We start from the raw sequence: 12,689 nt of genomic DNA, 5'->3' as shown, positions 1-12,689 counted from the left end.
GTCACGATTAATCGAAATATCGATATATTGCTATTGGTAAGCACTTAGTCAATAAATTGATTATTAAATTGGAACTTCAGTTCCAAGGTTTAATTCAACTCTAAAATTCATCTAAAATGATACACTGAAAACTATTGATATTTATTGCGATAGTTGCTTGCAATATCAATAGTCAATGCAATAGTTTCTTTCAATATCAATAGTTATCACAGTAGTGATTTCCAGACCAATAGTCACCCCTATTCTTTTGTCAACACAAGATATTGTCTGTTGCACTTTGTGCTTGATAGATTTCATGACCTCCTATCCCTGATTCAGATGTGTATACCAAGAGAGAAATACACTTGTTTCAGGTGTGTCAGAGATTTGTAGGTGTGGCTTTTGGACTTAAAAGTTTGAAGACACAGACTTGATAAGTGTAAATTTATGATCACAGGAGGACCTGCCCAGAGTTAAGACAGAGATAGCTGCCATGAAGGAGCTGTGCCACCAGCATATCTGTAAGCTGTTCCAAGTGGTGGAGACTGAGGACAGGTTCTACATGATACTCGAGGTAACAGCTGACAGAGAAGGGTGGCGTGTGTCTGCGTCTGCGTGTGTGTGTGTGTGTGTGTGTGTGTGTGTGTGTGTGTGTGTGTTTTTGTGTGTGTGTGTGTGTTTTTGTGTGTGTGTGTGTGTGTGTGTGTGTGTGTGTGTGTGTGTGTGTGTGTGTGTGTGTGTGTGTGTGTGTGTGTGTGTGTGAGTGATGTGCAGCAAGGGTAGGGGAGAAGGTGTGTCCAGGGGGAGGTGACGTGGGATGTATTGGAAGGGTATGGGAGATGTGTCCTCGGGGGGAGGTGACGTGGGATGTGCAGCAAGGGTAGGGGAGGTGTGTCCTGGGGGAGGTGACATGGGATGTGCAGCAAGGGTAGGGGAGGTGTGTCCAGGGGGAGGTGACATGGGATGTGCAGCAAGGGTAGGGGAGGTGTGTCCTGGGGGAGGTGACATGGGATGTGCAGCAAGGGTAGGGGAGAAGGTGTGTTCAGGGGGAGGTGACGTGGGATGTGCAGCAAGTGTAGGGGAGAAGGTGTGTCCAGGGGGAGGTGACGTGTGATGTGCAGCAAGGGTAGGGGAGAAGGTGTGTCCAGGGGGAGGTGACATGGGATGTGCAGCAAGGGTAGGGGAGAAGGTGTGTCCAGGGGGAGGTGACGTGGGATGTGCAGCAAGGGTAGGGGAGGTGTGTCCTGGGGGAGGTGACATGGGATGTGCAGCAAGGGTAGGGGAGAAGGTGTGTCCAGGGGGAGGTGACATGGGATGTGCAGCAAGGGTAGGGGAGGTGTGTCCAGGGGGAGGTGACATGGGATGTGCAGCAAGGGTAGGGGAGGTGTGTCCTGGGGGAGGTGACATGGGATGTGCAGCAAGGGTAGGGGAGGTGTGTCCAGGGGGAGGTGACATGGGATGTGCAGCAAGGGTAGGGGAGGTGTGTCCTGGGGGAGGTGACATGGGATGTGCAGCAAGGGTAGGGGAGAAGGTGTGTCCAGGGGGAGGTGACGTGGGATGTGCAGCAAGGGTAGGGGAGAAGGTGTGTCCTGGGGGAGGTGACGTGTGATGTGCAGCAAGGGTAGGGGAGAAGGTGTGTCCAGGGGGAGGTGACATGGGATGTGCAGCAAGGGTAGGGGAGAAGGTGTGTCCAGGGGGAGGTGACGTGGGATCTGCAGCAAGGGTAGGGGAGGTGTGTCCTGGGGGAGGTGACATGGGATGTGCAGCAAGGGTAGGGGAGAAGGTGTGTCCAGGGGGAGGTGACATGGGATGTGCAGCAAGGGTAGGGGAGGTGTGTCCAGGGGGAGGTGACATGGGATGTGCAGCAAGGGTAGGGGAGGTGTGTCCTGGGGGAGGTGACATGGGATGTGCAGCAAGGGTAGGGGAGGTGTGTCCAGGGGGAGGTGACATGGGATGTGCAGCAAGGGTAGGGGAGAAGGTGTGTCCAGGGGGAGGTGACATGGGATGTGCAGCAAGGGTAGGGGAGGTGTGTCCAGGGGGAGGTGACGTGGGATGTATTGGAAGGGTAGGGGAGGTGTGTCCAGGGGGAGGTGACGTGTGATCTGCAGCAAGGGTAGGGGAGAAGGTGTGTCCAGGGGGAGGTGACATGGGATGTGCAGCAAGGGTAGGGAAGAAGGTGTGTCCAGGGGGAGGTGACATGGGATGTGCAGCAAGGGTAGGGGAGAAGGTGTGTCCAGGGGGAGGTGACGTGGGATCTGCAGCAAGGGTAGGGGAGGTGTGTCCTGGGGGAGGTGACGTGTGATCTGCAGCAAGGGTAGGGGAGAAGGTGTGTCCAGGGGGAGGTGACATGGGATGTGCAGCAAGGGTAGGGAAGAAGGTGTGTCCAGGGGGAGGTGACGTGGGATCTATTGGAAGGGTAGGGGAGATGTGTCCTGGGGGGGAGGTGACGTGGGATGCGCAGCAAGGGTAGGGGAGAAGGTGTGCCTGGGGGAGGTGATGTGGGATCTGCAGCAAGGGTAGGGGAGAAGGTGTGTCCTGGGGGGAGGTAACATGAGATGTATTGGAAGGGTAGGGGAGGTGTGTCCTTGGGGGAGGTGACGTGTGATTTGCAGCAAGAAGAGGGGAGATTGGGTGATTTTGGATTTATACATAATGGGGAGAAAAAATGTCCCTTTGGATGGGGTAAAGTGGGATATATACATGTAGGGGAGGGGTGTGTTCCTTCGGCCAGGATGAAGTGGGATATATATATGAGCAGAAGAGGAAGTGTTCCTCTGGGTGGGGTGAAGTGGGATATATATATGTTGTGGAGAGGAAGTGTTCTTTGGGTGGGATGGAGTGTGTTCCTATGGGTGGGATGAATTGGGATATATACATGAGGGGGAGAGGAAGTGTTCCTTTGGGTGGGATGAAGTGGGATATATATATGTTGTGGAGAGAAAGTGTTCCTTTGGGTGGGATGGAGTGTGTTCCTATGGGTGGGATGAATTGGGATATATACATGAGCGGGAGAGGAAGTGTTTCTTTGGGTGGGATGGAGTGGGATATAAACATGAGGGGTAGAGGAAGTGTTCCTTCGGGTGGGATGAAGTGGGATATATATATGTTGTGGAGAGGAAGTGTTCCTTTGGGTGGGATGGAGTGTGTTCCTATGGGTGGGATGAATTGGGATATATACATGAGCGGGAGAGGAAGTGTTTCTTTGGGTGGGATGGAGTGGGATATATACATGAGGGGGAGAGGAAGTGTTCCTTCGGGTGGGATGGAATGTGTTCCTATGGGTGGGATGAATTGGGATATATACATGAGCGGGAGAGGAAGTGTTCCTTTGGGTGGGATGGAGTGGGATATATACATGAGGGGGAGAGGAAGTGTTCCCTTGGTTTGGTTGAAGTAGGATATATTCATGAGGGGGAGAGGAAGTGTTCTGTTGGGTGGGGTGAAGTGGGATATATTCATGAGGGGGAGAGGAAGTGTTCTGTTGGGTGGGGTGAAGTGGGATATATTCATGAGGGGGAGAGGAAGTGTTCTGTTGGGTGGGGTGAAGTGGGATATATTCATGAGGGAGTGAAATGAGTTCTACAGGAGGAAGTAGGGGAGAAGGTGTTCCTTGGGAGGCAACACAAGAATGTTTCATGCCAGTTAGCAATTTTCCAACATTTTCGAGACAGTATATTTTTTATGTGATCAGCTGGGTATCTTTGTAAACTTGAAGTATGTCTGCTTAGGTCATATAACTTGTGATAAACATATGAACTTGGCATTGGAGGATGTTTACCATATCTGTTCCAGTACTGCCCAGAGGGAGAGTTGTTTGACTACATTGTGTCCAAGGACAGGCTGGATGAGGATGAAGCTCGCATCTTCTTCCGACAGATTGTCTCTGCAGTGGCTTACATCCACTATCAAGGCTATGCACACCGGGACCTCAAACCTGTATGTTACTTGTGTCTCATGGGTTACAATCATCCTTGTGACACTTTTGCAATAGTGACCACTTCCGTGGTCTAGTTGTAGAGCATCCACCCAGAAAGTGGAAGGTCAGAGGTTCGATTCACGGCCGTGTCATACCAAAAGATAATTAAAGGTGGTACTTGTTGTTACCCTGCCTGCTTGGAGTCAGTATACTGTGTCTGAGTGGGGTTTTCATGTTAAACTGTGGCATGGTATCTCAGGGGACTAGAACTATAAATGTTTTCAAGACTAGTGGACTGGTACAAGTAGTTTTCCATCTCCTGCCTGCCCTGGCCTTTCATTCCGACGTGAAATAATAAAACTGGGAAAAATTGCGCCCCGATGTGATAAAAAGGAAATACTACCATTGCACATTCATAAAAAAAACCAGGTCAGCTTGATCTTTCTTCAGATACAATCATAAAAATTTATTCCCACGATGTCTGTCATAAATTAATTTAAAGACTGGTACCAAATGTTTTAAACTTTAAAGTGTCATAAAGTAAGTTACACAATTAGTGAAACAGTCATTAAACAAAATAAATTCATTTTATTTTTTGACCATCCGCTCTCTTCCCGATTTAGGTTGGAGATGAGAAAAACATAAAATGATATGAATTTCCTAAACTAAACTAATCTTCCAACAGGGCCTATTTCATGTATCAAATGAATGGTCATTTCTTGATTTGTGTTTTGTCTGTCATGTCTACCTATCATGTTATTACTATCAATTTCCAATAACGCTGATCATAATTTGAATTGTCATCATGATATTGCCATCGGATCATGGACAATTGAAATGCATCTATAGTCATGGTAGTGCTGTTAGTTGCTACACCATACTAATATTGTAGTACCATTTTGTTTACTAGGAAAACTTGCTGCTTGATGAGGATCAAAACCTAAAACTCATTGATTTTGGCCTGTGTGCTAAACCAAAGGTAAGTTGCTGACGCCATATACAGTATTTCCTTTGTATCGAGGGGTAAGATTTTGAAATTTGAGTCATGCATTAATAGGCGGTTGCTGTGGTGGACACACAACTTCTCATGACCCAAATTATTTTCCATGTAATTTCTTCATATTGGACGTCCACTTTTGTCCTGTTTGCAATGTCGTCACTCAAGAGTTTGATGTGCAGTAAATGTATTATTTCCCACTCCCAAAATCATGTAATGCATTTCTTTTTTTTTCTTTTTTAGGAGTATACTTTCAATATCATTCAGGAATAATCTATATTACTGCATACTATACCATACCTGACACCTTAAAACATTATTTACGATGCCTTATAGTTCTGAGATCCGAATCTAGCAGCTGGCAATAAACTTGGAAAACATTTTATGAATTGCCTATGCTGTAATAATGGCATCCAAGAAAACTTCAGATGCTTGGGATCTTTGTACAATGAATTGCTGAAGATCCTGGTAAGAGAAACTAGCATTGAACTTGTGGAATTCTTCATCGCAATGAAAAATAGTTGTATTAAGAGATTCGACAGAAAATGGAAGGTATTATCAGCCTACTTATTATGATTTCTCATTCAATCAATATATGTACATACCAATATCTGAGCATGTTTTAAGATTCTATGAATTGCTACACATATATACCTCATGTACCAATGTTACATTTATGTCTACTGAATTGAAATAAAAATATCTAAAAAAAAACAAAGAAACCAAAAAAAACTTGTGGAATTCAAATTTGACCAGAAGATTCTTAAGTCTACTTGACATAGATTTTTATTATATTTTAGGAGTGCTTCACTCCTTACTGTCTACTTTCAGTGGTTGAAAATATAACATCAAATGGTTTGGGGAATATATTTGTCTGCAGTTGTATGAATCTGATGAAATGTATAAGTACCTTTTTTTTTAACTGTTCCCAACCAACACAGGGTGGGATGGAGCGCCACCTGTACACATGTTGTGGGAGCCCCGCGTACGCTGCACCGGAGCTCATATCTGGCAAGGAATACCTTGGGGCTGAGGTAAGGTGAAAGAAAGAATATGAAACCCTAAGTTATTTTGTCCATTCATTTGCCATGACAAGTTGCATTGGTTGTAAATCTCTGCTTGGTATGTGAATGTTGGTCACTCACCACATAACCTTGCTTTGAACACAATAGACATTTGGTGTTAACATTCATTGAGAAGCTAAAATCAGTCATAAATCACTTTTGTCTTTGATTTCACATTAATTTAATTATGCTTGTAGTTAGTGCATATGTCCTATCGGTGTTCCATTAACAGAACCAAAACACGTCTCTCCACCCGGTCACCAACTAGAGTTATCTCCCCTCGTGCCCTCATATTTCCTAACATCACATGGTTTGCGAGCTGCCCATTTGTATCGGGCTCAATATTGGTTCTTCTGGATTACATTTGTGTTGAACGTTTCTTTCATTGGAAGGTTATTACATACATACAATAATGCCTCATTCTGGTGGACATTTTGGGCATACCTCACCTGGCCCAAAGAAATCTTGAACAATCACATTCAACATACAAGAGACAGAGCCTACTCCATGAATGACTTTACCACTGTCAGGTATGCTTTTACAACTTGCAGACTCTCTTCCCTGGAAGGGTAGGTTAGATAATCAGCGGCTCATAATATATGCTACTGGGTAATTGGCTCACCTTTAAAACGTCTTCACAAGCTACAGATACCCATAGATTGAGAGCGGGTGCTGGGAGGCTTACTGTGGACAAGAAGGTGCTTATGGCAATAAGCAGTGATTTGCGCAGAGGTCTCAAGCTACTCTCTCATGTGAGTTCTTATCTCACAGCAATCATCAAGGTAATGGACTACTTTAAAGTATCAGTTCCAGTATCGTCAGCAGGTCCAACATATTGATGCATGTTTGTGGTTCTCTTTCGGTTTTGATTGGACTGGCCCATTTGGAAGACTCCACGTGGCAAAAGTATTCGAACAACCCTGTACTCTGTTCTGTGAAGCACGCCTTAGAAGTCTGCACCCAGAAGAAGAGTGTTTCAAAGGTGTTTTGTTGAACGATAACATTCAGATTCTCCTTCAAAAGCAGGCTGTAAAAGAAATCCCATGGTACCAGCTTACGCCAGGGTTTTACTCCAGGATTTCTCTTTGTACCCTAGAAGAATTCCAACAACATATGCAAGATTCACAACTTGAAGGTCTTCAGTTAACAGCAATTCAATGTTGAAAATGCTTTTTGATCAGTTCTGATCTCCAGACAAGTCCACAGTGACACACTACATCAACAAGATGGGAGCAACTCACTTGAGTCACCTACTGAACACAATGTTTCAGTGTTATCAGTTTTTTTATAGTGCCATTGAAGGCCAGAACCCGTCACATTCAAGGCATCACCATCTCGTGGGAAGGTCTTCATGTCAGAATTCTACAGAAACTTCAACGCAGATCATTAGTCTGCTTGTGATCGCACCTTCCAGTTGACTTTGGTTCCCAGGACTATTATAGCTCCGGGTCCATTCCGGTTTCTTTGTTGGGAAAGATAACCCATCCATTCAATCACGTAGTAGGCACATCAGTATATTGCTGATTATGGATTGGAGAAAACACGCTTACGAGGTTTTGGTAGACAGAGCATGCCCTGGGGAGACGGAAAAACCAAGGGGGCAAAGCCCCCACGTTTTTTCCCGACCCCCAGGCCTTGCTCTGTCTACCAAAACCGAGGGAAAGTGTTTTTCCATACTTATAAACCGTCTAAATTGGTTAAAGTTATAACGAGCATCTATAAATGAGGCGCTTCATTATAGCGCTTCCTTGAAGACGTTATATCATAACTTGCACGTGAAATTCGCTGACTTGCCAGGCGTTTAAGAGAACAACAAAACACAACTAAAATACTTACTTTTTAATGAAAGTGAAATCTTCGGTTTCTAAATGTTTGTGTTGCAATATTCCACTTCTATTAAACTTTTCAAAACGGAAATTCGCAATTTTAAAGGTGTTTTTTGCTTTACAAGATTTTCAACTTTAAACAATCCAACTGTTACATAGAGGTAGTTGTAACGTAACGGCTAGCAGTTACTGCATGTGCAAATTGTGCAGCATTGATAAGAACTTGTTTAAAAGCACATGTTTTGAAACCTTGCTGTCCTTTCACCGGAGACTCTGATGTGGAAAGATGAGCGACGACGACGATTTTCATTTTGTTACCCAGTCTTCATTCAATGAAGAAAGCGATGACTTTTCTTATCGATTTGGAATGGATGAAATTTGAAAGTTAGTCATTAGCGTCCATAATAGGTTTTACTTTGAAAGTAAAACCTCTTAATAGGTTTTACTTTCAAAGTAAAACCTCACAATAGGTTTTAATGCCTATAGAAAGAACTCTCTTGCTTAATAGAGATCCCAATGAATAGGTTTATAATTATTGTACACTCAGCTCTAAGCAATGCTTCTGTATTAAGCCCACAGATCGTCTTTATCATCCCCCCACTGGGTGTTACCAGATATTTCGATTATGTGGCAATATATATTCTAAGGGATTGTTGGGTTCTTGTTTATATGTTACAACTTGAAGTTGTGTTCCTCCAGGGCTCCACGTATAGTAAGCTGTACTGGTCCTCAACTACAAAGCCTTGGATGTAAGAGTAAGGATGCTACAGGTTAAAGGATTAGTCAAGTTGCAATCAGGATAAGAAATAATTTCAGAAATTAGAATATTTATGATATTAGTATAATTATCCTGATCCACCACCTTTATCTGTCTGAAGCTTCCTGTAGTTTTCGATGTGATGAAAAGTGATGCACCACCTCTCAGGCCCACCTGACCTTTATCTGTCTGAAGCTTCCTGTAGTTTTTGATGTGATGAAAAGTGGGCTAAGGGAGGTAACTATAGTCGGTGACCTTGTGGAGAGTTCCCCCTAGTGGAGAGACACATTTTAGTTTGGGTTTAAAGGATTGAAGATAAGACATTTGCACTGTTGTCAGGTTAAGTCTACCAATATCATACATATACTAGGTTATTGTGGGGATTCCAGATTGGTAGTGGTCCGCAGCAACATGTGTTTGTCATACGAAACGAGACCCGTGAAGATCTGGGTTAAAATATGTCTTCAGCAACCCATGCTTGTCATAAGAGACGACTAACGTGATCGGGTGGTCAGGCTCGCTGACTTGCTTGCTGCATGTCACCATATTCATGCTCATGCTGTCAATCACTGGATTGTCTGATCAAGACTCGTTTATTTACAAATCGCCGTCAAATAGCTTGAATATTGCAGAGTGCAGCGTTAAACAACAAACAAAAAAACAAAAACAAACATGAATTGACTTAATGTGGGCAGGCTCTGTAATTGAGCATCTGATTGTACACCGACAGTGTGAAGTGTTGCTCATTTTCTCAATCATGAGCTTGTCTGGTCCAGAATCAATGTCATATAGTTTGAATATTGCTGAGTGCTGGGTTAAACAACAACCATACCAAGGTATCATCCACTGCAAGATAAGTTTTAGTGTTTGAAGACTGACATGACTTTGTAGAGTGTGAATGTACCCTCCAGGCGGACCTGTGGAGCATGGGTGTGCTTCTGTACGCACTGCTGTGTGGCTTCCTGCCCTTCGATGATGACAAGATACCTACATTGTACAGAAAAATACAGGTAGTACATCATTCCCACTTGGTTTGCAGAAACTTAAAATATGCTTGAATTTCACCCTGTTAAAAACAATTGCTTCATTTACCACTCTGGGAGAAAAATACTAGGAAATATTGGGATTGTATTAAACCTTGAAAGTGCTATAATTAATGTGAAACAAATTTTCCTTCAAAATATTTACCGAAAATTACTATTGACCTAATTTCTCTGTTGCTCACTTGATTCACCAATGTTACAACTTACTCCTGTGCATTTCGCAGAGAAAGAGGCCAAATCACGTAATGTGATAGCCAAGTCTTGTCTCCCCAACAGCATAACTCTGACGTGCTGACATCCAGTGCCTGTCTCAGCCCATTACAGTAGGAGTGTATTCTGACCTGATGACCACACCAGCTGGCCACATCAGGTTCACTGCATGTGACTTGTGTGAGCAGCTCTCCAAGGTTGACAGTTAAAGTTGTAGGAAATATATAGCATCATGCAGAGGTCAACGGTAATTTAATTATATAATGCAAACATTCCTAATCTATTATTGCTGCAACAATTAATTTAAGCATGTAATCTAACAACTCAAGTTTCACTTTACATGTATATATTCCCATACCTAACAGTATGGAGGATAATATCAAGAGGTCAATAACGTAAACAATATTTCAATAAGAAACAGAGCTGGAAGCTCAATCAAAACAGGAACCTAAACACAAGTGAATAAACTTAGAACTTCTTCTCAGAAGGAATCTTTTATGCTGATCCTCATGAGCTGACAAACTACTTAATAAACCAGTAACTGCAAATGAAATTCTCACTTGTATAAAATAGGTTCAAAGAAAGCAAAAATCATGGAGAAGAAAATATACACGTGCACACACACTTACTCACACATACCAACACACATACACACATATATATTTACAGACAGTTATATACTAATAACTTTATATACTGATATTTCTTAGAGAATAATGATTTCCATAACAAGTTCCTCCTCGGTTAAAACAGGTTAGGGTTTGTTTAGATTTAATTATGTCATAAATTCTGCAACGGGCGGGGGATATAGCCACGTTAGTGGCAAACTCTTCTTGATGTCAGCTGCTTTATTATGAGGAACACTATTAATGATGAAAAACACTACTCACTTCAATGTGTGAAACTGTCTATCTATCTATCTATCTATCTATCTATCTATCTATCTATCTATAAAAAAAAGTGTTTATTTATCAATGATAGTTACTGTGATGGGCTGGTGACTGCTGATGAGCTGTTGACAGTTTTATTACTAAACAAGGTCCGTTTGGACAGCAGCGTTCCTTGTGAAATGCACAGGAGTAAACTGGGTTCCTCTCCAGCATAGTTAAGTCATATTGTGCATACTAGGGCTGGGACAGTTAACTCGGGTACTCGGGTACTCGGGTACTCGTGTCAGGGGCTTCCTGAGTAGGCCCTGGATACCCACAGGACTACCCGTACCCGTGGTTAATCATGTGATATATTGTTTAATGGCAAAAATTATCTAGAACTTCCACAGTTACACTATAAGTGACTAATGTTCGAATTTCTTTCTGACTATGCACCCATTCCTTTTGGCTTTATGTGTTTGAATAGAGATAAAACTTAGTCACCTTCCATGTATGCATGACCAGATCGTTCTCTATGAGTATCTAAATACATTTTGCCAGGGCTACGGTCAAATTACATTGTATTCCCAACCGGACATTTGTACCTATCTCTTGAGACCTACAGCGGGTACCCGGGTAGGGTCGGGTAATAGTGGGGTGGGTACCCAGGTAGTAAATTTGGACTCGTCCGAGCCCTAGTGCATACCATCATTTAGTTTGATATTGGAAGCAGAACGAGAAATTCCAGTGATGACCAATAACCAAAGAAGCCCTTGTCCTTAGCTGATAAATTTGTTTTCAATAGGTTAATGAGAAATGCATGTTAAACTGAGCACATTGCCAATGTGTCGCAAGACCCAAATAAGCTACTGTAACTCTTTGTACAGAAAAAAAGTTTGCTTATGGAACTAACTTGAAGCTCTAAATCTGTTGAATTAATTCCATTGGTTGTTCTGTATTTGGTTGAATCAGAAAAAAGTTTTCTCCTTGAAAAGTGATAAACCTTTCTGTGTTTGGACCCCCCAAATGAGTTTGACACCTGTTCTCACTATTGTCTTCATACTCATGACAGTAATAAACAGAATCCAGTGTAAAATCTTAACCTTTACATATTTTGTACAGAAGAAAAGGTATTTCTCATGGGTCTGTCATCCAATAAACAAGTCACAGGTTCTGTCAAACTACCAGTATCAGAAACGCTATCAAGTGATATTTGCATGTTATCTCTGCTCTCCTGAACTTTAACACATCCAAACTAGCTACATCAGATGTTCATGAGATGTGCCATGTGTCACTGCAAACAGAGCGGCAAATATGACGTGCCTGACTGGCTGTCCTTGGACTCTGCGGACCTCATCAGCCAGATGCTGCGCGTGGACCCGAAGCGGCGCATCACCGTGCAGCAGCTCCTTCACCACCCCTGGATGACCAAGGGCTTCAACATCCCTGTAGAGTGGAACACCAAGTACAAGGTAGGCTTCAACATCTGTAGAACACCCAGTACAAGATAGGCTTCAACATCTGTAGAACACCCAGTACAAGGCAGGCTTCAACATCTGTAGAACACCAAGTACAAGGTAGGCTTCAACATCTGTAGAACACCAAGTACAAGGTAGGCTTCAACATCTGTAGAACACCCAGTACAAGGTAGGCTTCAACATCTGTAGAACACCCAGTACAAAGCAGGCTTCAACATCTGTGGAACACCAAGTACAAGATAGGCTTCAACATCTGTAGAACACCCAGTACAAGGTAGGCTTCAACATCTGTAGAACACCCAGTACAAAGCAGGCTTCAACATCTGTGGAACACCCAGTACAAGGTAGGCTTCAACATCTGTGGAACACCAAGTACAAGATAGGCTTCAACATCTGTAGAACACCCAGTACAAGGTAGGCTTCAACATCTGTAGAACACCCAGTACAAGGTAGGCTTCAACATCTGTAGAATACCCAGTATAAAGTAGGCTTCAACATGTCGAACACCCAGTACTAGGCAGGCTTCAACATCTGTAGAACACCAAGTACA

The 12,689-nt window shown here is 43.2% G+C and overlaps 1 protein-coding gene across 2 annotated transcripts in view; it reads left to right on the top strand.

The window, feature by feature from the left end:
• Nucleotides 1-12,689, top strand: part of LOC139468119 (maternal embryonic leucine zipper kinase-like) — a 41,983-nt gene that overhangs the window by 10,208 nt on the left and 19,086 nt on the right. For both annotated transcript variants that reach the window (XM_071249876.1, XM_071249875.1), the window contains exons 4-9: nt 437-553; nt 3,772-3,915; nt 4,806-4,874; nt 5,834-5,926; nt 9,451-9,549; nt 11,966-12,133. In XM_071249876.1, the coding sequence (XP_071105977.1) occupies nt 437-553; nt 3,772-3,915; nt 4,806-4,874; nt 5,834-5,926; nt 9,451-9,549; nt 11,966-12,133 (690 nt within the window). The remainder of the gene's footprint in view (nt 1-436; nt 554-3,771; nt 3,916-4,805; nt 4,875-5,833; nt 5,927-9,450; nt 9,550-11,965; nt 12,134-12,689) is intronic.

This window comes from Haliotis cracherodii, unplaced genomic scaffold (genome assembly GCF_022045235.1).
Source record: "Haliotis cracherodii isolate W230 unplaced genomic scaffold, xgHalCrac1.p SCAF_2, whole genome shotgun sequence".
NCBI classification, from domain to species: domain Eukaryota; kingdom Metazoa; phylum Mollusca; class Gastropoda; order Lepetellida; family Haliotidae; genus Haliotis; species Haliotis cracherodii.
This window is presented reverse-complemented; position numbering and strand designations above follow the sequence as displayed.